The sequence below is a fragment of the Mus caroli genome, unplaced genomic scaffold (genome assembly GCF_978045245.1).
Source record: "Mus caroli unplaced genomic scaffold, Mus_caroli_1 scaffold_2, whole genome shotgun sequence".
NCBI lineage: Eukaryota > Metazoa > Chordata > Mammalia > Rodentia > Muridae > Mus > Mus caroli.
In genome coordinates, this window is record NW_028227257.1 from 131,115,691 (window position 1) to 131,142,625 (window position 26,935).

Here is a 26,935-nt window from a genome sequence, read left to right on the forward strand (position 1 = left end):
GAGGGGACCAGCACCTCCCCCAGAGTGAATCTCAACAGGCACAGCGGTCCCCTCCTGAAGTTCCAGCACTGGGCAAGCTGAGGAAGGAGGATCAAAGGTCAAAGCCAGCCTGGACAACACAGCAAAATCGTGTCTCAAGAAAACCAAACCAAAGAAAGCATTTACTGTTATGATTTCCCCAGACAGCATCAATGGGAACCCACTACACTCACTGTATACAGTTGTTCAGCAGGAGAGACTGTGCAGACACACCAGACCACCTTTCCCTGACACCCCAACAGCTGGATTTTTGGGTCTTTTTTTTTCCCTGACACGAACCTCTGTAAAAATCTTGATATGCCTTAGCAGGTAAAGATGCCTGCAGCCAAGCTCATCACCTGAGTTCAGTCTCTGGGGCAGAAGAGTTAACTCATGAAAAGGTGTCCTCTGAACTCGCAAGTAAAGTGTGACAGGTATACACACACACACACACACACACACACGCATGCAAATAAACACGTGTCATCTGTAAAAATGTAAGTTGGGCAGTAATAATTAGCACACAAAGCGGCCATGGATTTGAAGAAGAGCTGGGAGGGATGTGGGAGGGGCTTGCAGGGAGGGATGTGGGAGGGGCTTGCAGGGAGGGATGTGGGAGGGCTTGAAGGGAGGAAGGGGCAGAAGAAATGATGTAAGAAAATTATAATTGCAAAACTAAAAAGTGCTTTTTAAATTTTAAACTTGGTTCTCTTTTTTTGGTTTGATTTCCCACTCCCGTTTATTTTTCTTAGAAATTACACTTATATTCACATATCCTTGCTTCCCCTCCCCCCCCCCAAAAAATGGAGTTGGAAACTAGAAAAATGAAGTTTTGTTTCCCCTTTCATGACTCTCTTTGAGGCAGGGTCTCTCTGCCACCCAGGCTAGCTGTAACTTGGAGTCTTCCTGCCTCTGCCTCTAGGATGCTGGGAGGACAGGCATGAGCTGTGAGGCTGGGACTTGATTTACTTTAAAATTTACACGTAGGTGTTTACTTAGCGCATGTCCATACACGTACATATATGTCATGGCCTACTTTTGAGGTGGATCATAATCTACCAAGTCAGATCTCTCCTTTCACCCAGGGACTAGACTCAGGCTTTACCTATCACACAGTTAAAGTAGCCTGCCCTTCACAGACTAGGCCACATAAAGCACGCTATGCCCACGTCTATCCTGGTCCTCCAAATCTCCAAAGTGCTTTGGGAAGCAAACACCTGAAAGGCGGCTATCCTCTGGTTGCTCTCCACTTCAGCCGTGTGTGCAGACATGTGCGCAGCATCTTTGGATGCTGTGTTCCCTTTATATCTTTCCCAGGCCTTCATTCCATTTAGGCTGAGCAGAGTTGGTTGCTGCTGCAGCTGCCACTGCTTGCAACCAGAGGACAATAACTGGTTCATTGCAGGAAGCCATGGCTGTGAGGTGACTCTCCCCATTCCTTCCTTAATAAAAGGTGTGTTCGGACAGTGGTGGCCCGCACCTTTAACTGCAGCACTCTGCAGGCAGAGGCAGGCAGAGGTAGATCTGAGTCCCAGGCCAGTCAGAGAACCAAAACCAAAACAAAAACACAAACAAGAAAAGATAGGGCCTCTCCTTTGTTCTCCATGCATGTGTAGAGGGCTAGTATGCCTCAGAAGCAATGCCAGAAAGAATTAGGCTTGCAGAATATACGCTCCAAGTCACAGGTCCTCATTTGAGATCCAAGGCCCAACTGTATGCAGGGGAGAACAGCCCAGCTTGCAGTGCTAAAGGGGCTGCCATCTCAGACTCTCGGAGCTGCTATGGCAACGCAGCACAGGATGTGGTCTACCGGGCAACAGAACCATTTCTCCTAACTCGGAAGTGAGAAGTTGGAGGTCTGTGTGTCGACACAGGCATCCTGTTCTTGGATGGGGTCAGGGAGTTCTTCTGGGTTTGCCGATGACACCTCTTTTTATCCTCAAATAAGCAGCAGCACAGTCTCATGGGGTGACAGAGGCAACAGTCCTCAAGAAATAGTCACCTCTGTGCTGGCTTGCCTTAGTTCACCTGATTCAGAGATGGGAACCTCAGTTGAGAAAATGCCTCCATAAAAATGGACTTCAGGCAAGCCCATTAGACATTGTGATGGACTGTATATGCTTGGCACAGGGAGTGGCACTATTAGGAGGTGTGGCCTTGGTGGAGTAAGTGTGTCACTGTGGGTGTGGGTGGGTTTAAGACCCTCACTCTAGCTCCCTGGAAGTCAGTCTTCCATTAGTAGCCTTCAGATGAAGATGTAGAACTCTCAGCTCCTCTTGCACCAAGCCTGCCTGGATGTTGCCATGTTTCCACCTTGATGATAATGAGCTGAACCTCTGAACCGATAAGCCAGCCTCAATTAAATGTTGTCTTTATAAGACTTGCCTTGTGTCTGTTCACAGCAGTAAAACCCAAACTAAGACAGACATTCTCTTAATTACTAATTAATGTGGGAGGGTCCATCCCATTGTGAGTGGGGCCACTTCTGGGCTGGTGGTCCAGGGTTGTATGAGTGACCTGAACAAGCCAAGGAGAGCAAGCCAGTAAGCAGCACCCCTCCATCACCTCTGCCTCCTGGTTCCTGCCCTGTTTGAGTTCCTGCCCTGACTTCCTTCAGTGATGAACTCCAATGTGAAAGTGTAAGCTGACTAAACCCTTTCCTCTGTCAGCTGCTTTTGGTTATGGTGTTTCATCACAGCAGGAGAAATCCTAACTAGGACAACTCCCAAAGAAACCAACACCCAGTACCTCAGGATCTGTGATTTCAACATGTGTCCTAGAGGGAACCTAAACTCACAGTGTATAGTAGCAATCAAGCTTCTAAGGCTGATACTTGGTCCAGGCGGAGGTAGGAGGGGTTAGACCTTAGATGAGCCTCTAGATATGTAACAGGGCATGCCTCTTTCTCACCTGTCACCACCAACTGGGTTAGACATGTGTCCTCATTTATCCATTTATCTGTCTGCACCTGATTTGTAATTGATTTCCTCCTGCCTTGCTTTGTCACTGTATTCGCTGTGATGGCAACTGCAGAAGACCAAGCATTCACGGGCACATATGTGTGCACACACTTCTTCCTTGCTCTCTCACAGCTGGAATGGAGCAGTGAGGCTTTTAAATTATACGCATACCATGCAAGGACAGGAGTATCTTCCATGCGGAAAGTACCCATCGTCAGGGCTCCTAGAGCGTGTTCAGATCCTAATGTAGTCATATCAGTACCCAAGGAATACTGAAGTAAATTAAGTAGCTGCCTCCTAAAAGTTTAGATCCAACAATCTATCCCATAATTCAAAAGGAACTTGGCAATATCCTGCCGTTCTGGTATGAGTCGGGAGAGCTGACACTGTGTCCGTCACAGTTTTCTTTTCCACATGGCTACCATGCCTCAGGAGTCAGGTATAGGGAGCCGAGAGTGGTTCGGGATAGCACCACTCGAGCCTCCCCACTCTCCCTCACTGCTCTCTGATCACCTGTAGTCTCTCCCATCAGTCCATGCTCTCTGCACTTACAAACCATTGCCTCCAGGAATGTCACCTTTAAAACACAAACACTAGCAGGCAAGGCCAGGTTCTCTGCAGAACACCTCCCATCCAGCTGCTCAGAGGTTACAAGGCCACAGGCTGTTGGGAGGAGTCTGTCAACTTCTACTTCCTTTCTTCCCTCTCCACTCTATCACCTAGAGAAGCCTTGCCTCAACCTATGCCTTCAACCACAGAAAAGATCAGTAATACTCAAGTTCCCCTCTTCCAGTTATGAAGACCCTCAGAACAACCTTCTCGTAGGACCCTCCTGTGGATGTTTTCTGGACACCCCAGGCTTCCTCTTTACTGCTCTGCTCCCCAGTCCGGCTCTTTTCCTGTATTTCTAGTCTAAGGGAACAGTTCTGTCTTCCAGCCAACTTAGCCAAGACAAAAACCTCAGAACCACCTTGACGCCGTCTTCCCTGCATGGTTAGTCCTCACCAAACCCTGCAAATTTCTGTTTCAATACCAATCCAATTCGTTCCATTCTACCTCCTATTTTTCAGTTTAACTGCCTTCTCCCTGCCTCTACCACACCTTCTTCTGCCTACCCCAGTCCTTTCTCCAGCACGACCTTTGAGACCTTCAAAACATAACTCTTCTGAGGTCTTCTATACCTGAGTGGCTTCTCATTGCTTGAAGAACAATTCCTATATCTACCTGCCAAGTTCACCCAAGACCACTGCTTCCCCAGCCCATACCCTACACTGGTCTTCCGCTCTCACCCTCAGTTCCACAGTCAATTCAGTTCCCCCCACAGGAAGCTGGAGCTCACCTTAAATCTCCTGTTTCACCCAGCTAACTGATCTCTCCAGTCAATTCTCTATATTGTTTATTCAAGGAAGCCCTTGCTGGCTTCTCAAAGTGGTTAACTGCCTGCTATAAAATCTCTGGACACACACTTTCTTTTCTTGGTGTGTAGCATAGACTATTACCATACATGTATTGACAGTGTCTGAAAGTCCCCTTACATTCAAAGCACAGGTCTCACCCAGCTGCCCAGATTCCATGTTCAGCACACAATTGTGTAATATGCACTTATTGTAGGTCTGTGATATACCAGAAACTATGCCTTACTTTCCCCAAATTATTTAGCTTAAGGATTTATGTAGAATTTCACCAAAAGACTCATAAATCATACTTTTTAACAGCCAGTTAAGGTGGTGGCATATAAAGAAGCCAATAGGATGCAGGACCCCAAAAAGACGCTAAGCAGGAAGTCAGGCACACGAGGCAGAGCAGATTCCACAAGGTGGCCCTGGGTATGTGTTGGAGAACTGGACTGCTAGAGTCGGGCAAGAGACGAGAAACGATTAAAACAAGGTTATTGTCCAACTCAGAATGCTTCTAAGGCCAGTGAGCCAACGTCACACCAAAGGGCTTTACTAAGTGACCGAGTCACCCCACAGGGAACTGACCCGAAAGGATTCCAGAGCCACCACAAAGCTTCCCATAGCCTCCTCCCATCCTGATTTCCACACACCCGACTCGGCTGCTCCTGCCAAACTGCAGGGATCATCATTCAGCGCAGGTGCTGAGTTATTCAATTATTCTAGCAGCTTTTGAAACACATGTGTAGCTAGAAATGCTTCCAAAGAGAAGAAAATCCTGTTATTTAGGCTACTAGGTCAGATTTTGATCCTCTCTTGAATTCTTGTTTGCCACGTAATTGCTTCTCAAGTGAATAAGTAGCTCGTTGATACCCAATCCTTACTAGCAAGGAGCAGCAACAAATACCATCACCAGCAATCGGCTTCCAGCTCACTGCGCAGCTGCAAACAGACCCTGCTACCTCCAGACCAGCTCAGCAATCCCCAGGCCCCCTCTCTCAGGGCACCACTGGCTGCAGTAGCTGCTGAAATACACACACCACAGGGAAGCAAGGGATCTGAGGAACAAATGACTTCTAGCTATTGCCATCCTCTGACACACAGCTCCAACTTGCTTTGCTTCCAGATTAAAAGAGACTGCTACCATCTGAGCTCCATCATGATGCTAAAGTCACCAAAATAATGTGTCTACCCGGAATCTGGAAGCCACCCCGGACACCTCCCCCACAACCCACCCACCCACCTCACGCCAGCTCTAGGAGATATTTTCTCCTATAGAGCAAACCAAAGAGACGGAAGAAGGGGGCTGAAAAACTGGTCATGAAGCAGGCCTGTCAGGGTCCATCTTAGCAAAGGGTCTCTTCAGCCCACTATGTCTCACTCTGAGGAACTGAATGGCGAGGCAGGTCAGAAAAGGCACGTTCTGGCCAGAGGTGACATTTACCCACAAGTAAATGGCAAGACTGAAGCAAATCCTAGTTTTCATTTAGCCAAAGCAATTGGTATTAGAAATAAAAGTCTCAGAAGTGCTCCTGTAATATGAAGCCAGGATCCCTGAAATGAAGGACAGCAACATGTAGAAACAGAGCATCTGAAACAGACTCTAGCCAGGCTGGGGAACTGCTCTCTCGGAAAAGCCCTTGATGCTCGACGCAAGGACCAGAGTTCTATCCCATGAGGACACATAAAAATGTCAGGCATGGTGGCATGCGCTTGTAATCCTAGAGTTGGGGAGGTGGAGACAGACGGATCCATGGGGCACACGAGCTAGTCTAACCTAATGGGTCAGCTCCAGGCAAAGGAGAAAGCCTATTGCAAAGGAGGGGGATAGTTGTCCTGGGTATAACACACATAGCAATTCTCTAGCCTACACACACACACACACACACACACACACACACACACACACACCTCCAGATACATGTATACCCCTACACATACATATACACACAAACATGTACCCCCTCCCCGCACATGTGCACCCCTCAATCCACACATGTACACATACACACTTAAAGAGATTAATTGAGCGACTGATCCCTGTCACTTGGTCCACCCCACTGTGCACAGGTCACGGGATGGAATGAGCTAGGCCACAGTGGCCAGGAATAATAAAACTTTAGTAAAACAAAATAATAAAACACTTGCCATCACAGGAACTGGAAAGGCTTGACTTCCACAGTCACCCCCCTTTCCCAAGAGTCCCCCAAGATGCCAACCATCCCAGGAAGGAGGAAGCATATGCCCCTGCCTCCTCTCCATTCCGCTCGCTCTCACCGTTCCTCCACCTGTTCAGCTCCATCTCCAGATGCTGGAGGACACTCTTCAAGGCCTTGTTCTTCTCTTTCTCTTTTTCATATTTCTTTTTCCACTCTTCTGCTGTTAGTTCCAAGTTCACAGAGACTGTATTCTTGATGGTCTTTGCTCTGGGATTAAAACACAGGGAATGAATTCCGAGAATAGCCATTAGCCCTTACTGATTTTATATAACAAGTCTCAGATTCCCTTCACATCCAAAAGGAACTGGAATGGCAAAGACTTCCTGTGGCACCTACCTACAGCCCTCAAGCGGCGTCACTGGCAATGCTTACTAGAGCTTTTTAAAAGGACTTATTTTTAGTATGTGTGTGTATTTCTATGTATGCATGTATATGTGACTGTATGTACAGGTGAGTGTGAGTGGGAGTGTACACACATGCATGCACACGCCTGTACCCTTGGGGACCAGAAGAGGGCACTGGATCCCTGGGGGCTGTGAGCTATCTGACTGGATGCTGAGGTCTAAACTCTGGTCCTCATGAGAGAACAAGCACTCTTAACCCCTGAGCCATCGCTCCAACCTCACACTGTTATTTCTTGAGGCTCCAGAGCCACCCTTTCCTCTTCTCCTTCACAGTTCACAGTCCAATGGACTTTCATTCAGATTGTGCCTCAGGGTTCCATCTTGTCTAACTTCCTCTGTGTCCTCACAGTCTGTCTTCAAGCCGTGGGTTAGATAGAAGCTTACCCCGGTGTTCAGCATGTTTAAGCATTCCACAGACTTCTGCCAGACTAGTCTTCTAAATAGAGTTCCCAATCAACTCGGTAAACACTTACAAAACACTAGGAACATAGCAAGAGGGATGAGCAAAGTGCCCCACCTCTTACAGTTTGGGGTTTCTTATGTCAGGGACACAAATTGAACAGTCAGCTACTTCTCTTAGTTGCCTTTGGTGCCTAGAACCAAAGTGTTAGGCACATGCCAACACATGGCTATAAGGTAGGTGGGCCACATAAGTGAGAGAGGGTGACTGGGGTCACCATGACTTCCTAATGATCCTCTCAGCAAAGGCAAGCATCAGCACACGAGAGTTAAAGGCTGGTTATTCTGAAATCATCTCACTGTATAAATAGCCAGAAGTTGGGATTTTTTTTTTAAATATTTGTATATCCAAATTTAGAATGTCTTAAAAATAACATAATGCATGACAAACATGTCTCAAGGGCACCAATTTTATTTAACGATCTCGTAGGGCACGTGGCTTAGGGGAGTGATGTCATGTGCATGATAGACAGTCAATGAAAGGAGAAGCTGGGAAGGAGAAAAAAATCAGCATCTGCATTAGGTGAGATTAAACAAAAGGCTAGGCTCACCTAGGCCTGCACAGAAACAGACAGGTTCAGCCACACCCAGGAAACAGTAAATTCCTTGCCTGTTTGCTCCCTGCTTGTTAAGCAGGCAAAGCTCAAGTGAAAATACATGGTGCTCTGTCTTCTTGCCACTGACATTCTCATTTTAATCTCCAAACAATTCTAGGACTGTCATGTTTGCTGCTACAGCTGATGTGTGATCCAGGTTAATTACTGTTGTCATCAAATGACATTTGGGACATGATTTCTATTTTGGTGCAAGTAATTCAACCGTCCTCCCCAGTGCTACAGATGCCATTGCAAAATTAATTTCTAGAGCAGACAACTAAATAACCCAACTGTTGAAAGAGGAGTTAAATGATATCAGTACTGGACTCATGAAAGAATTAGGATAATTCTCATTTGCTGTACCTTGAGGCTGCTCTCCCCAGAACTGCCTCAATTTTAATTCTTCAATAGCAGTAATTTTATTAGTACTTTAAGACTTGGTGCAGTCTGGCTTTCTCACCCTGCCTTCTAACATCCTCAGGCGGTGCTATGGCGGTGTCTGGGCTGCAAGCACAGGCATGGCTGTGTCCCCTATTATCAACTTAAGTCAGGAAGTAGGAGAGGAAAAAAAAAAGCCTCATAGCTAAGATGCTTGCTGTCACTGAAGGATACAATTTAAGACCACTGATTTTATTTAAGTCATAAATAGTGCCCTGAAGACTGCAAATGGTACCAGAGAGAAAAAGATGGAGCCCCTGTGCTGTCTCCAGGCAGTGTTGCTCAGAGACCTATCAAGTCTATTGCAGGGTAACTTTCTGAGATGCCCAGAAAATTCTTTTTCTTTTATTTCTATAATAAGCTGGGGCAGTGAAGCAATGACCCACTCAACTTGAGCAGTTTGCCAAGTCTAAGAAAGGTGTGGAAAGGTGCTGGGAAAGGGGGCGGTGTAATGCCTTCATTAGTAAACACGGTGAAGCCTCAGAAAGAGAGCTTGAAGACAAACCTTACTTATGGGAACTGTAATGACCTGTGCTCTAGAGCAATCCAGCTTACAATGAGCCTGCAGGGAAATGCGTGCCTTGTGCTCATCCCCTCTGTCCTTTATCCATCATCTGCTACCCACTTCCTTACTGGCCTGGCCTGACTACAGACCAGAGGGAAGGGAGCCACTGTAGTGATGCGAACAGGGCCCAGAGCTAGGCAGAGACAACAGAGTAAGAGGGGATGGAATAGAATACAACCCACTCTGGCCTGGTGCTCAAGCCACGGTAGGAAAACACTCTCACACTGGGTCCTTATAGAATTTTCTCTGCTCCAGATGGGACTTGAGCAAACTTGAACCCTGAGGCCAGGGGATGGAGAAATGAGCTAAGAAAAAGAGAGATGACTCTACCAAAATGGCTCCATAGATTTAAGTTATCTCCCATATCTTAGAGAGAGAGAGAGAGAGAGAGAGAGAGAGAGAGAGAGAGAGAGTGTGTTTGTGCGCGCGCGCGCGCACGCATGCGCGCGTGCACACATGCACGCACGTACATGCATACATATGAATATCAGTACTTAGAAAGCCATAATCCTTAAAGTGATTACATAGCCTGAATAAATGATCCAGATAGAAACTCACACCACTGCCATCTGATGTATGGGAAGTTCTCATACCACAGAGCAGGGACATGGTCCTTTCAATGTACAGTTAAAAACAAACAAACAAAACAAAACTCCACATAAGAATTCTATTCCTGATGCATCATAGGTGAAAATGGTAAAATGTCTAAAGCAAAATACTGAAAATATCCTCAAGACCTTGTGTTAGGTAAAGATTTCTTGAATACAACATAAAAGAAAGAAATTGACTATAAATTTAAAACTTCCCTCACTAAAAAGGCATGTTTTTAAAACAGGAGAAGGTACTAAAATACATATAGATAGCAGTTAGCTGGAATAACTCCCACAAATCAAGAAGGAAAAAGCAGAAAAAGACTTGAATGGGCAGTTCCTGAACGAAGTGCCAAGATGCACTGCAAAAAGAACACTAGATCCTTAGTTCTGGGGGAAAGAAAGGGAACTGAGGAGATGCCTTTCTGTGCCCACCAGAAGGGCTACCAGTGAGAAAGGGCAGCGACCTTACCTGACCTTACCTCTGACTGCCTGCTGTGAGTATAGGTCCTAACTGTAACTTTAGAAAAGTGGTTTGTAGCGTCTACTATAACTATGCCACGCCCTGTGACTCATATCTACACTTATCAACAGGTATGTCCAACAGGCCACAGACACTGTAATGTTATTGACAATAGCCCCTAAACGAAAGCAGTCAAACACCTACCAACAGTACAATGAATACATTCAATAGAATACTACATAACTATAAACACTAAACTGCTGCACCCAACAGTGCGAAATAATTTCCAGATACAGTGATGCATAAAGACAGCTGTATGAAAACAGTACTGTGTGGCCTTACACATGTGAGGTTCAAAAGCCTTACATGCCAATGCCAACCATGCGGGCTGAAGTCGTCGGGATGTGGTTACTCTTGGGCACAGAGCCTGGCTAAGCAGGCGCAAGAGGCAGGCTTCTAAGTCAATGGGAGATGCTTACGTGTTTGTGTGCATTTGTAAATGTTTATGACTGTATAATTATGTTATGCTCCTTACTATATATATTCTATAGTAATAAAAATGCATTATAGAAATAAACTTATATAGAAAGGCAGCATCTCTCCACCTATATGCAATTTCTGGATCTTTTGTTTTTCCCACATATTTACTGCCTACACTCCTATATACTTAGACATGATAAGTCAATACAGAACCTGGTGTCAATGACCCAGATATGTGTCTTTTAAATATATATATATATATATATATATATATATATATATATATGTATATATATACATATATATAAGATGTTACATATATACATATATATATATGTAAATCCCTAGGCTGAGTCTCATTTATTTTATGTTTTTTAAGGATTATTTATTTTATGTATATGAGTACACTGTAGCTGTCTTCAGACTCACCATAAGGGGGCACCAGATCCCATTACAGGTGGTTGTGAGCCACCATGTGGTTGCTGGGAATTGAACTCAGGATCTCTGGAAGAGCAGTCAGTGCTCTTAACCGCTGAGCCACCTCCCCAGCCCCAGATATGTGTCTTTATTGTCCAGCTTAGCTTCCAAAAGAATTTCAGTTAGTTCACAATCACACATGAACTCAGTAAGACACCAGGAACTGGGAAAGGCTCTAAAAGCCAATTTTATAATTTTGTCTGAAGTCTAACAGTCACGCATTGCTTAAAAATAAAGTTTATTCAGAAATGCATCAGGAAGCATTGTACTGCCTCGAAACAAAGTGTGATAATCTAATTAAGGTAGATTAGACCCCACTAGTGTAATACAGTCTCACATGATGGTTTGTTGTTATGCAAACAGCATGGCAAGAGCAGCAAAGTCCAGTCATCTGGGGTGGGGACACTGTCTCAGACACAGGTGACCTTTGGAGCTGTATTTACTCCTGAAGTGGTGAGACCCTGTGATTAACCCTAATGTGTGCTGACACGTTTGCAGATTTACAACTGGCACTCATATGAACAGCTCAGCTCACAGCACTGAGCAAAGTCCTACTCCATGGCTCCTTAGGGAAAAAGTCCTTGTTCAATATTGTTTCAGCCCTAACAGAAGATCCACTTGGCAAGAGGTAACCTACTGTGTGGATGCTATTATCATGGTGCCTGTTTCCTGTGTTGCCTTGCTGCGGAGGTTCAAATATCATTTCAGTAGTGTGTCATCTGGGTTTGCCTGGGTATTAGATCTCTTCTCCCTCCAGGGAGGAAATGAAGCTGGGGATTTTTGGGTTTGTTTTTGCTTTTTTTTTTTTTAAGACTTAAAGGTAACACCTTGGGGAAGAGTGTTATAGGTGTAGCCAACAGTGATCAGAGGACCAGCACACCTTCTTACATGTGGAGGCAAACGCCGATGTGGTTATACAAGAAACATCTACTGTGAAATGAGAAGACAGCCACCTTTCAGCTCTCAAGTGTCATCACCTTTCCCAGCTCCTTCAGGCACTCCATCCCAAATGTCCAGTATGTGCATGAAGAGGTACACACTTAGGTTCTAAGAGGACTAAGCATGTCTCCTTCAAGAGGCTGAGCACTCCCACCTAACACTCTTGAAGGCATTCCCATCACGTGCACTTGAAAAAGGCCCCCCTTGCCTGTCTCCCCACTGATCTCTTCTTGTACTTATTCACTGGCCATCGTTCTAAGTGACAAGCATACTGGATATCTTTTGAGTCTCTTCTAACTACTCTGACCTCCTTAAGGAGCCAGAAGATGCTTGCTCCTGGTACCTCTCGCTTTGGCATCTTTCCTTGATCTCCAGGTGTTCCAGAGAGTACTCATATTTGAATAAGGAGACTCTAGACAAGCAACCTCGCACCCTCAGTGCATGGGAAAAGTCTGTAATATATGCTCTACACAGGAAATGTTAGGAGAGGAGGGGAGAGAGAGTAAGGGAGAGGACTGTGGTCTCTGCAGACGGTAGTCCAGTATCCCATCTCCATCTATCTGGGTTTATTGGGGAAGTTGGTATGGCAGAGGGCAAGGGGGAAGGAATGCAGAGAGAGACAGAGAAGGACATACAGCATAGTCTCCTCTTAGTTTTCTAAGGAACGTGGCTCATGTGTCTGTGGGGGCCACAAAGCTAAGTCAAGTCCAAGCAGCCAGCTTGAAATGCAGGAGCGAGTGTGTTTTCTGGTCTTCAGTTCTCCCTGAGGAACATCAGCTTTTGCTCATCAAGGCCTCTCTCTGAATGATCGGAAGGGCCATGCTCATTACCCAGGGTCATCCACTTGACTCAGTCAACAGAGCGCAAACATTAGCCCTCTAAAAACACAGACGGCAGAGGCAGGCGGATTTCTGAGTTCGAGGCTAGCCTGGTCTACAAAGTGAGTGCCAGGACAGCCAGGGCTACACAGAGAAACCCTGTCTCGAAAAACCAAAAAAAAATAAAAATAAAAAAAAAAAAATAAAAACACAGACGACAGAGCAATAGCTGGATTCATGTTTGATTAAAGGGCTTAGCCATTTGGGTGCATCCAAACTTCCGATCTGCCTGAGTCTCACTGCTGTGTAACAGCTACACTTTCCTCGGAACTCATTTCTGCTCCAGGCCTCCGAGGAAAAGGTTAGTCACGAAGGAGGAATTAAAGCTCTCGTGACCAGTGAAGAACAGCATCTCTTCCTCCAAGGGCTATGGTTACCCGCTGGTGTCCTAGCAACAGGTTCTCTAGCAGAGATGACTGAACCCTTGGTTTCATGTCAAATGCACCAATGTGTGCACCTTCGCAAGTGGCTCACTCTGCCTCTGCAGGTACATTGTTCTCACACTCTTGTGACATGAATTTAAATGTACACTACTCAGTCTCTGCTGGGTCCAACTGTCACTGTGACAGGTGGCTTGATTAAAGTGGCGGCATGGTTTCCTTCTGAGAACACTGCACACCAGGAACACAAATACTATCACTCTCCCCGAGTCACCAACCCCCTCTCACAGTCAACAAAAAAAACAGACTGAATTATTCTTGCTGGACCGAGACATACTGATCTGGGCCACCTCCGCCTCCGCCAAACCAAGGCACATGAAACAGACTTCGAAGATCATAGAGTGATTTGAGTTCACACATCTGAAAGTCACAAGTATCTTTTCTGAAAAATGCTAGAAAAGAAAGTACTAGGAAGAGAGTAACTTAAAACTAAAGAATAACATGCTGGAACATAGAAAAAAAATCAACAAAATGTTTTAATTGGGCTTTCTGATTCTCAGGTATCTGGACTACCTGTTGCTCTGATGCTGGGCACTCAGAGAACTAAATGGGAAAGCTTGATCAAATAAGAGTCCATCAGGGTGTATTTCCCCTGAGAATGCAGTACTAAATCTAAAATCCTAACACAGGCTGCCAGGCTCTTCCCAGGGTGCTTCAGGCACCTGTGGACACTGCTGAGTTTCTACAACTTCAAAGCACGTGCTGTGATTAACTCAGCACATCAGTGCATTTCAGCCCAGCAGAAATATACACCTCCTCTGTGTCCTCAGGAGAACCACAGAAATCATGCCGCCCACAGTTCTGCAACAAGAATAAAATGAGCACTGGTTATCTGGCACTTGGGACGTAACCTGCAGCTTTTGGGTTCAAAGTGCTTGATCTTATTATTCTTTCTTAGCTTTATATATTTGTTATATATATGCACATTCTACCTGCATGTATACCTGTGTGCCAGAAGAAATCATCAGATTCCATGACAGATGGTTGTGAGCCACCCTGTGGTTGCTGGGAATTGAACTCAGGACCTCTGGAGAAACAGCTGAACCATCTCTCCAGCCCAGTATTTAATCCTGTTCACTCTGGGATCTCATGTCTAATCTGATGATCAGATCCATGTCTGCTGTATAGTGAACCTGAGGCTCGCTTGCTTCACTGTTCAATAAGCGTGCACCTACTGACCACTGCACTCGTCCCATGCTGGAAAGCTGACGTCGTGCACTTCAGGGTCTGGTACAAGAAGCAGACCAACTATTTCACCTAGAAACATATTTGATATTACATTTTATCTCCTGGAATCCTAAATTTCCTGTAGTATTTCTTTACCCATTAGTTCCAGACGTGAAATGCTGTTTCGTTCAAACTGTCTTTTATATTGCAACGCTGCTCCTTCTTTCTAGTCTAGTCTTACCCATTATCTTTCCAACAACCCTCAATACTGCCAGAGTATTTAAGGTGAGCTTGAAGTCAGTGATAGCCTCCTCTGTACCAGCCCTTAGGCAACTCATATCATCCTCCTCCCATAAGTCTTTGGAAGGAGCCACTTCATCTCTACGGTAGAGAGATATGAGGCTCGGAGAGAACTAAAGAGAGAGTGGATCGGTGGCCAGGAAACAAAGGTGTCACCTTGCTTCAATGCCACTACCTCAAGCCTGTATCAAATCAAAGAAGTCATTTAGGAAGAAGCAAAGGACCCCGATCCTTTAAGAGATAGATTAATCCTACAACGTCGCAACACAATTATTGTTTAGGCAGCCCACAGCCAAAGAATCCTATGTCCTGTTGAGACTCAGAAAATGTCTACGATGTGCGATGCAGTTCAAACAGCTGTAGCAATTTTCCATAGAGCACCCATCCCCATTTGAAATGACTTCTTGGGCATTACCATTCAACACACTCCCAGGTCTAAAGCAGGGGAACACTGGGAACCCCACTAACACCTGAGGCAGTAAAGGTGCACAGAGACAGATCAGCAGCTGTTCAGCACTGAATGTAATAATGATAGGAGAATCCACACCAGCACATCTGTCTGGAGTCAGCACAATGAGCATCAACGATGCTCAGACTATCCAAGGCCACAGTATCCCAAGCTTAGGTACCCAACACCCAAAAACACAGCTGAGAAGACAGGGTCTGGAAACTGAACAAACAAGACTGAAGAGGTCAGCTGTGGCAGCGGGGTAAGGTAGGTGAAAAGAACTGTGTCAAGAAAGACAGGAAAGCCAGGTGTAGTGGCACAAGCATTTACTCTCAGGACTCAGGAGGCCGAGGCAGGCAGATCTCTGTGAGTTCAAGGCCAGCCTGGTCGACAAAGAGTCCAGGACAGCCAGGGATGATTATACTGAATAAACTCTGTCTAGAAAAACTGAAAAGAGGGTGGGGGTGGGAGTAAGGAAGGTAAGACCCACCGACACATATGAAGACTGCTCTAGCTCCTTCATGCTTGCACCAGCTAACGTTCAGAGGCAGGGCACATTGACTCTGGCCTTTCAAACAGTGAGAATGTGGTCATCCCCTGCACTTTCCTCCACACACACCTCATGCCTCCCACCCTCAGGGTTAATGCATTGGGTTCCTTTCCTCCATTATGCACACCTCTACTCTGCCTTTATCTCAGTTTCTGATTGCTTTCCTGAATAACGTTGAAATGAATTTCAAATAACTGGAGTTAAAAGTGCTTATCAATCTTGAGATTTATGGATGCGAAATCCTATAGAGCTAAAGGTTAGGCTTTGAGTCCACAAAGAACAAAAGTAGCTGCAACAATGAGTTGGGTGTTTTGTTTTGCTTTGATCAATAGCATTCTTCAGACAGGCACATTCCTGACCACTACTGAAAAAAAAAAATGCAATCCCTGTTGCCTCCCTAAACAATGTCTCAAGTTTATAGGTCACCTGCTAGATGCAACTGAATAATTATTGGCCCTTTTGACCATTGCTCCAAGCCATTCACACCTATGCTCCACTACCTAGCTCAGAGCATGGCTTCTGAGACCCGCCCACACACACCTCTGTCCAAACATCAGCGTGGACTTGGTCTCGGCTTCATTGAAGACTGAAGGAGAACAGCAAATGACAATGGTGGTCCTACAGTTCCCACCCAGAGAGTCCTGGAGAATCCGAGTCATCTTGCTGTCCCGGTATGGTACATGTGTTTTCTATTTAAGAAAAGAAGGAGTATTGGTTTTGACAGCCCATTCAAAGAAAAACTACAGAAGCAAGCTGGCCAAACTTAGAAACACGTGGAAAGAGAATTTGCAGCCAGGTCTTTGGATCTTGCCAAAGACTATCCATGCTTTGACCCGTGTCACAGGAAGTTAGCAACACCATTCATACTTCCTGGTGGAGTGGAGCACCCAGCAACAGGCACTCCAGCCAAGAATCTCTCCTCCAAAGAGGAAAATAAATGAGCATCTGGGATGTGTGGCAATCCATCCCAATAAGAATACATAAATCCCAAAGGCAGCGTCCCATAATACTATTTAATAGATGGTGACAGGATTACTTACTGTCCCTTCTGCCAAGGCAGAGATCACATTTCCAAGAGCAGACAAAGACTTGTTGATATTTTTAGCTTCATCAAGAACAGCTCCCTCGGCACCGGTTTTGCTGACCTACCAATGGACAGAAAAAGCAGTGAGGACTGTGTGAGCACAGAGCAGAAAATCGGCGCGCAGAGGGGCAGCCGCAGGCCCTGCAGAAAAGCAGGCAAGGAAGGTAAGAACCACCCCATCCAGCGGTCCCTGGAGCCGGAAGCGGTCCCCCGAGCCGGAAGCTGAGGATCTGATCTCCCCCGTTGTCATTTTCCTCTCAATTGGGCTTTAGTGGAATGGCTGAAATGGCTCAAGTGGGAGAACTGCAGATACTTCCCTGGGGGACATCCATCCAGGAAACCAGGCTCCAGAAGTGCTGTCACCACTGTGAGCTGGATCCTAGGGGACTGAATCACAGCCTCTCAGTTACATGGGGTCTGGTGCAGCACAGTGAGGAAACCACTTATGAGCCCAAATTCCAGGCAAAAGACTAAAGAAGTGGGGACGGGTGTTCTGACTGTTCCTTCTCTACTTTTTTTCCAGTAACATGGAAGGAGGCAGTGGGAAGCAAAGAACGGAAAGAAGGGGTGTCTAAGATGCAAAAGGCTTGGGGAGACACACAAAGACAAAGATGTGTGTGTGTTACACTATAAATTTGGTTTTTCTTCTATAGCCCACTGTACACGGTGTCTCCTCCACTGCGTTAGTACAGATAATTTCACATTTACAGCACTTAATATAGATAGAGAGGTTTACAAACGCTGCCATTTTTTTAAAGGAGGGGAGAGGATTCAGTAAGATTTGTCTTGGTTTTCTGAGCAAAAGCAGGGTGAACAGCTGCTCTCCAAAAAAGAAAAAAAAAGGAAAGAGGAGAAATAACTTTAAACTGAACGGTGATGGACTCAAATATATATATATAAAGGAGAGTCCCTTCACTCCCCAACAACAGAGGGGAATGTTGTCCAGGAGCAAGGTTCTGAAAAATAGTACAGACTTCTTCTGCCCCAAAAATGTGGCAGGCAGAGACATCATGGGGTAATGGGCCACAAAAATCAGCAGCCTGTGACAGGCAGTTTTAGACGATCTCTAATTTGAGCATCTTAACTCCATGAAATATTCAAAGCAGGGACCATGCATCACCTTCCGCGGCAGGCAAGGACAATGAGCCCCAAAGATACAATTCTAGTACCCTAAGGGAAGAATGGCACTTTGGGGTGATGGGATGGAAATCCCAGAGCTCTGGTCTCAGGACAATACACTCATATGGACTCATCCATGGGGAAAAGAAAGAAAAACATGAATTAAAAACCAAGCAGGGACACTTGAAACACCTCATAAGTACCCTTAACAAGCAGCAGCAACTGCCAGCAGGAGGCAGCTACCAGGTGTATTTCAGCCCTAAATAACTCATCGCTACATGGCTCTCTGTATGGGCTTATACCCAGCATGGCAGTCCGTCGAGTCAGTGGTCCGTCTACAGCTGGACAACATGCTCCCTTCATCCTCATGAGCGGCTGAGAATGTAACCAGTCCACACACATAACATTTTGATGCCCAGCCAAGTAAGAGGACAATTCAAAAACCATGACTTACGGGGACGTTTGTAGCCATAGTTAGGGTTCAGGAACTTAGCAGTGTGAGGCCATGAGTGGCAATCACCTGTATAGCTAGGGAGACTGACAGCACTTCAGGACCTGCTCTGATGAGAACAACCAGCTGATGTCACTGATGATGGCAGAAATAGAAATTGTGCATGTATGCTGGCTCTATGATGCTGTCTACAGGGGTTGTGCCCGCCAGAGTATGGCCATGGGAACATCCCCTGGTGCTGTGGAAGGGGCTGGCATGGGAGAGTAGTGATTCTGGATGTGGTCTTAGCCGGTGCCAGGGAGCATAGAACAGAGCCCAGGTGTGGAAAGAATCACAACAAAACCAAAGAAGCCTTTCCAACCGGATGACCCAAGGTTGCCCATATGAAAGGTCACCTGTTACTTCAAACCCACTTCCAGGAGAATGGAAACACTGGCAGAGCCCAGGTTCCAGACCTTTCCTCAGCAAGGCAAAGGTACAGAAGCAGGGCCAACCATGTCCCAGGGGTAGAGCCCTCCTGAGCCTACTGTATGGGGTCCATGAAATCAGATGTCTCCTTCCATCCTAAGGGTGCCCATCCCACCTTTGTGCAGCTGCCTTGCGAGGCTAAGTCATACTAACACCTGCTTAAAGCCCTAGGCTACCAAGCATCAGTGACACACGTGCCTCTGATGGGAACTGGGAATTCTTAGCCCACAGGACAAATGAGAATGCAAAGAAACATGATAGTACCATGCCTCAACACTTCAAACTTCTTTAAAACCAGGAAGTAAAAGGCACAGAACTTCTACAACTGTACACCTGAGCAAGTAACAGGGAGAAATTACAGATAATATAAATAAGAACCAATTACCTTTTCACTCCCAGCCAAATCAACCAAATACAGCTTCCCGCTGAGTTTTTTTTCAGTCTCCACATTCTCTTGCTTAATATTAATCAGGAAGATACTGTGACTCCTAGAGCTGTGTTCGTTCATGTCTGAAAAGGAAAATAAACGGCTTACTGCTCCACAGAGAGCACGGCAGCACGGGCAGCAAACCTCTAGTCTTTCAAAACACAGCCAATCATGTCACCCCACTGCAGCTCTCTGCAGTCGGTGTAGCCAATTTGGGGACGTATCTGAGGCCACTGTTTCTTCTTTTAAAAAGAAACAAAACAAAAAAACAAAAAAAATTCAATTCATTGTAGAGAGGGCAGACTTATAGTGCCTTCAAGTAACAAAGGAATTAAGAACTCTCAGGGTCGGCCAGAAGCCCTACATCCCATACCCCACTCTCTCAACCACCAAGAAGCTCACAGCTTCCTTGCTGGTCCTGTGGAAGCCCTGAAGTTTATTACAGTGTAGTGCCTGATACAGTTTGTTCTGCCCATGTGTGTAGCCTGAACTACCAGAAGCTTCCTTCAGGGAAGATTAAGACACACTCCTCTACAACCCATATGAAACAGCACTGGCCTCCCAGGTTAAATGGTCAGGATACCAAGGAAAACGCTTCCCCTTACAGCAGACCCAGTAAAGGTCCCAAGCAACTTTCACCATTCCTCAGAAAACATCTCACCAGATTGTTTAAAAAAAAGAAAAAAGAAAAAAACCTCTAAAGAGCCCATTTTATTTTTATTTTATTTTATTTATTTATTTTTTTTTTTTTGGTTTTTTGGAGACAGGGTTTCTCTGTGTAGCCTTGGCTGTCCTGGAACTCAGAAATCCGCCTGCCTCTGCCTCCCAAGTGCTGGGATTAAAGGCGTGCACCACCACGCCCGGCTTTAAAGATTCCATTTTAAAAGGTCACAAATAAATAAATTTAGCAATGCTGCATGCTAGAAAAATCAACACGTAAAAACCATTTATGCTTCCATTCCTGACCTAAAAATATTAAGAAGATATTGGGGGCTTTGGGGATAGCATTTGAAATGTAAATGAAGAAAATATCTAATAAAAATAAAAAATAAAATATTAAGAAGACAATTTATTCACATTAGCAATAGGAAGGATAAAATAGAAATAAACTTAAAGAAAATGACAGATTTGTAGGCAAAAGCTACAAAATGCCACTTACAGATATTAAAGCAGATAGAGATGGATGGGAAACATAAGCTGTGATCATTTATTTGAAGATGAAATGGTGTTAAGATATCAAAATTGGATCTGCAGAGATGGCTTTAATAGCTAAGGCTTTGCTGAGCAAGCACGAGGACTGGAGTTTGGGATCCCAGAACCCATTTAAAGGCTGGTCAGGCATGGCAATTATCTGTAACCCTGGTACTGCAGAGCAGAAGCAGAGGGGGCTCAGAGCTAGCAGGATGAGCTGGAACTGATAAGGACTGTGTCAGTAAAGAGGCTGCCTCAACAAAAATAAAACGTGACGATCCAGCCAAAGGAAGATACAACATCAACTTCAGGCGTACACATACATACACACAGGCACACAAAGCATGCACATATGAATGTGGACCAGCCCACATGTTATCCTGCTTATACACACCAGACATTCGTACACATACAAAAAAAAAAGATGTAAATTAAGCCAAAATAATCTATCCAAATACAACTGTATAAAAATCTCAATGATATTATCTACAAAAGCAGAAAAGTCTACCCTAAACTTTTAAAAATCTCCAAACTCTCACAGCATCCTGAATCGTCAAGCTGATCTTGAAAATTAAAACCGGAGCTGGGAGATGGGACAGCCTGTGAAACACCTGCTGCAAAGGTCCCTGAGTTTAGGTCTCAGCTGCGGAAGGTGGAGCATTGTGGCGACACACGGTAAGATGTTGCCCACAATGCAAATAAATGGACTTAGCAACAGAGCACTGTTAAATATACTCACCCCACTAAAATAGAAACCGGAGCTGGTACGATGACTCAATGGGTAAAGATGCTTGCTGTCAAGCCTGGCATCCCAGTACAATTTCCAAGACCCACACGTTAGAGGAAAACTTTTGGGAGTAGGTTCTCCCTAGCTTCCATGTGCATATCTACATAGCATGCGTACACATGTAAGCATGCACACACGCCCACTTGCGCACACACATGCACACATACAAATAATGTGGAAAAAACCCTGACAGAATGCTAAGGACACTAGTAACATTCTACATGCTCAGCTCTGAAGCAGGTACACTGTAAATAATTCATGACTGACAGCTTAGGAAACACAGCAAGAAAGGTTTGTTATGTACATTTGAATTTCGGGCAGAACAGCAAGAAGCAGTGTTTCCTACACTGCGTGCAAGTCTAGGTCAGCTCTGAAAATTGATGCATATATAAGCATCATTTCACAGGCTGTGGGGTATAGAAGAGGATTCTGAGTCACAGAGCTGGAGCCCATCCACACAGGAGCTTCAGACCTGCTCCTAGAAGGGTCTAGACCAGCCACCAACTACTGCTTGAATCTCTTCTATACAATACCTTCTCTCCCTTCCTCAGCAGCAGGCTTTTCCAGGGGCAGCTCCCAGGCTTAGAGTCCTGACAGTTGGTCAAGCCTGCATGCCTAGCCTGCAGCACATTGCATCTTCCTCAACATCAGAACCCAGAGCATCAATGAACTGCAGCCCACGCATCCTCTCCTGATTTTTTTTTCTCTTCCGAACTTGAAATTCTTAGTTCCTTCAGCTCTGTGTGAACTTACACTCCTCTGTCCACATCCCTCTGAAAGGACAGTGCTAGTCAATTTAAGGAGCCTCTGCTAAACACGTGCAGCTCCCCGGGTTGAGACAGGCATCTTAGCTCATGTGAGTGTGCCTGCTGTGAGCTCTCCTGCTTCAGGGACTCCTTGGAAGCTGCCTGCTCTGCTCTGATGCCCTCTTTGCATTATTCTCCCTCTACAGAGGTAGAACTCCAACTGTTTTTCCTTGTGTTTGGCATGAATTTAGTAGCTTGGATTTTCTTTCTAAGACTTTGATCAGAACCCAAGGAATCTCAGGCAACTCTTCAAGACCTCAGAGTGCTGCATACACTCACGCAGCACAGGGCCTGGGATCTGCCTGCTCGCTGCTCTCTGCTACCTTCCCCACATCCTCATCACCCAGCTGTCCTGCACAGAGGGCAGATATTGCCGTGCTACGTAACAGCATAGACATCACACACACACACACACACACACACACACACACACACACACCCGCACTTACTTGTCACAGCCACATGTCGGTTTGCTTTGCCCTCATCGATCACGTCCATGACCTCCTCCGGGCTTGACACAAACCTCTCGGTGCACCCCTGCAAGAGTCAAAGGTAGAGCAGGTCAGCCATTACAGCAGTTGCAAAGCAACAGCATCTCAAAGCAGCTAAGCATCCTTTCTCCCCCTAAAGGTACAGCTAAACAGAAAGGCAGTGATGCTGACCAACAGTGCTTCCCCCTTGCCTGGGGCTTGGATTCTACATTAAAGAGAAGTATGAGCCAGCCCTGGGAAAGCTGGATGTAAAGCTGGAAGAAATGCTTTTTAAGCTCATGTTCATACCCTGAAGCAATGCTTTCAGGAGCCAGAAATTAAAAGAAGAAAACTTATGAGAGGGGAGGAAATGAGAATGTACTGCCTCACCCTCCATCATTCATCATTTCAGCACAATAGACAAGGCTACAATAGACTTCTGTGAGGTTCAGAGCATACACCATTGCATTCAATCCCAAAACCTCTTTTAAATACTAAATAGTAGTACTTAAATAATAGATTTCATAAAGAGGGCTGGGTATAATAGCTCATAACTTATACATGAAGCACTGGATTAGATTCTCAGCAACTAATAATAATAATAAAAGTAATTTACATACAGGAAAGCTACAGTTGAAGAACCTAAATACTGGTTGTTGGTTTTTTTATACTTATATCAATGTTATAGATAACTATGCCTTTTGGATACTCTTTATAGCATCTCATGCAGTATTTGCACAGTGACCAGAGAGAAGTTAGCTGCATTGCCCCAAGTCTTTGCATACCTTTACATAGGGGACTCTGTTTTTGTCTTCATGAACTGCCAAGTTGGTCTTGGACACTGTGGTGGTGAAAATGATGGCATGCAAAGAAGGAAAGGGAAGTTAAAAACCCTGTGCTCCAAGAAGAATAGCTATGGTTACAGACGAGAGGCAAGTTTAAGCTGTGGTTGGGAAGAGCGCACAGCCTGAAGGCAAACGTCACTCTACATTTTCATCAGCTGTCCAGGCAGAAGCATGCTAACGCATCTCAAACCCCCCCACCCCGGACTTCAACTACAGAGCAAGCACAATGCATTCAGGTGGAACTCACCATCAAGCAAGTCCCTTATTTTGTCCAAGTAGATCTCAAAATAGGAAACCTAGATAAAGAAAAATTGAAATTAAAATAGAAACACCATACCACATTTTAAAACCACCACTATCAAACTCATGAAAGCTTTCTCTGTGACCGAGAAGAGGGGACACTGAGGGAAAGGTCAGAGTCCTGAGCACAGAGCCGAAGCCACCCCTCGTGTGTTCCTCTTGCTTGGCCATTGTGACCTACCTATCTGTCAACCATGGACCATTCTCTAGCTCTACACTTCTGACTCGTCTGGTCCCAGGTGTTCTCTATATCAGCTGCTAGATAGCCTCTTACAAGAGAACCCAAGTTTAGCCTTGGCTGAATATCAAGCCCATGTCCATGTGTGGTAACAGCCATAAGAGAAAACATCCTAAACAAGTGTTGGTCAAACATAGCAGACTTCACCCAGCTGCATGATGCCACACCCTTGTCAGATCCACGGGAACAGTGCATGAAGGAGAGGCTAAGGATGCTTGGAACAACAGGAGTTCAGACAGGTAGCTGAGAAGGTACTGATGAAGACACCAGGTTTGGAGTCTGGGATGGACTGGAACAAATGTGGTTTAATAAAGACTATTGGCCAGGTGTGGTAGCTATGCCTATGTCCCAGATTAGAAGGCTGAGTGAGAGGATTGTTGTGAATCTAAGGCCAGACGGGGCTACAGAAGAAATTTTTTCTCAAAAACCAAACAAAAGACGATTAGACTGTGGAAGGAAAAGGAAGCCTTCTGAATAATCATGCTTAAGCTTTAGCCGACCCCACAGATATCAGTATCAGCTACAGAAGCACGGAGCCCTGGAAACTACCACAGTTCCACTGCATCAGAGCCTCAGACACCAGAACCCAGAATCAGCGTCTGAATTCCCGGGTGACTGGTCTGATAGCTGAACTAATGCGATGCTTAAACTAAGAATGAGTTCTGAGGAATCTAATGTACACATGGCCTCAATCTGGCAAATGAAGCTGTTAGTCTTTGAGATATGAAAAATTCTTTCCAGGATTTTACACACTGCCTATATCAGACTATTTCCTCCCAGATAAAATTTCCCCCATACTCATAAGCACCTTTGCAAAATAGGAAGATATGCAAAATGGAAATGCAGGGACAAAAATGGAGCAGAGACTGAAGGAAAGGTCATCCAGAGACTGCCCAGCTTGGGACCCATCCCTGGCACAGGCACCAAACCCAGACACTATTACTGATGCCATGCTGTGCCTACAGACAGAAGCCTCTGAGTGGCTCTACCAGCAGCTGACTGAGACAGATGCAGATACTTACAGTCAACCACTGGACTGAGGCCAGGGACCCCTATGGAAGAGTTAGGAGAAGGACTGAGGGTAGCTGAAGGAGATTGCGACCCCACAGGAAGAACAACAGTATCAACTAACTGGACCCCTCAGAGCTCTCAGAAACTAAGCACCGACCAAAGAGCGTTCATGGGGCTGGTCTTGGCCCCTGCTACATACGCAGCAGAGGAATGCCCTGTCTGGCCTCAATGGGAAAGGATGTGCTTAACCTTGTAAAAACTTGATGCCCCAGGGAAGGGGGAATCCTAGCAGGGTGAGGTAGGTGTGGGAGCATCCTCTCAGAAGCAAAGGAGAGGGAAGAGGGGTGAAGGGGGGACCTGGAAGGGGAGAGGGCAACATTTGGAATATAAATAAAATAATTAATTTAAAAAGGAACAAAAATATAGTTGTGAGCTACGTGATAATATTAAGCAACAGACCACATGCACGGCAGCAGTTCCATAAGATCGCATTGCCTAGCGATTTCATAGATCCCTAGATTTGCCTGTTATCTATGAGGCTTACAGAATGATACAACTATCTTACAACACATTTCTCTGGATATACCCCATCAGTAAGCCAGCCTCGATTGTCGCTGTACAGCTGTAAAGCTGGGCTGTGACTACCCAGGAGAAACTTCAGGAGTGGACCAACCTTACCTCTGATCTGGAGAATGTGAAGGCCCCTCTGCCCTGACACTAAACTCTGTTGTAGCTCAGCCCTGGCCTGTTATCTTGTGTGTGCCTTCATCTAGCACCACCCACTGGCCCAGTTCCCAGCAGCTTTGAGATTCCTACTTTGAAATCTACAAGCAGCAGCTGAGTGTCCTGGCACCTGCTCCTGGGTACCTGTACCTCTACTAACACCTGTCTGCTCATCTGCCCAATGCACTACTACATCTCTCTGGTCGTCTAGGGCCTCACACACCCAAGGCATGCACTGTACCACTGAGCTATCCCACCAGCCCCTAACCGTTCTTTCTAACCTTTCACGTTGCCACACTCACCTCTGTGCAGTCCTCAAAGCCCAATTCTAGTCATCTCTAGCCAGGCTCTCCTGAAGCCGGTCTCATTCTGGTGTCAGTCTATTCCAGCTCATAACTGTCTGACTGCCATTAAGATTTTCCACTACCCCTGATACTTTTTTAATGTTTTTCATACATGCACACAATGTATTTGATCATATTCAGTCAACTTTGGAGATCCTAAACATGTGATTTTTACTTCCACAAATTACAGAGAAAATCAATTACATCTAAAAAGTAGCCATGAACCATGTACTGCCAAGCCTGGCAATTAAAATCCTGTTCCTGTTTAATACAGGTTAAAACCGGATGCTGGTGTATTCGACTTTCTTGAGGTGTCAGATTTCATTTTATTATTTCAAATGCTTTGTGTGGCCAGGCAGAAGGGAAACCAATAGGCATTGTTCAGCAGAAAAACCACAGCACGATCAGAAATAATGTTCAAAACCCCCATGGGACACATTAAGGAGCAGATTTTCAATATTGCCTTAACCAGATCCTTTTGGTTTAACCTGTTAGCACATAAGTTTAGAATGCAGACACTGCTAACCTGTCCACTTAAAATTCTTATTAAGAGAAAATCAAATGCAACTAGGAAATGCACAATGGGAGCCTGGACGGTAAGACTTGATTCTAGAGACTGAGGGAATATTCTTCCCTTCCCCCCACCACCATTTCAAGCCAGCGCCATTCTTAATCGTAATAAGATTCTGACACAAGACACTATTTCCAGGGCAGTAATTGGTTTAATATCTTATTCAGGATTATCACTTAAGACCTCTACAGCAGTTTAAAGTGTGTCAGCATAAACAGCCGTAAAGAAGCACTAAGCTTCTAAATCTTGATCCCATCAAAGCAACAAGCTCTGTATGCTCAGACTTAAGGAAGCCTGGCGAGGTTGCTTTCAGCA

At 45.4% G+C, this 26,935-nt stretch overlaps 1 protein-coding gene across 1 annotated transcript in view; it reads right to left on the bottom strand.

Moving 5' to 3' along the window:
* Window positions 1-26,935, bottom strand: part of Kif5c (kinesin family member 5C) — a 158,126-nt gene that overhangs the window by 56,197 nt on the left and 74,994 nt on the right. Inside the window, exons 5-11 of the mRNA XM_021184624.3 lie at window positions 23,681-23,729; window positions 23,374-23,429; window positions 22,568-22,655; window positions 19,293-19,417; window positions 16,826-16,930; window positions 16,326-16,474; window positions 6,650-6,798 (exon numbers count right to left, since the gene is read on the bottom strand). Of these exons, the coding sequence (XP_021040283.1) occupies window positions 6,650-6,798; window positions 16,326-16,474; window positions 16,826-16,930; window positions 19,293-19,417; window positions 22,568-22,655; window positions 23,374-23,429; window positions 23,681-23,729 (721 nt within the window). The remainder of the gene's footprint in view (window positions 1-6,649; window positions 6,799-16,325; window positions 16,475-16,825; window positions 16,931-19,292; window positions 19,418-22,567; window positions 22,656-23,373; window positions 23,430-23,680; window positions 23,730-26,935) is intronic.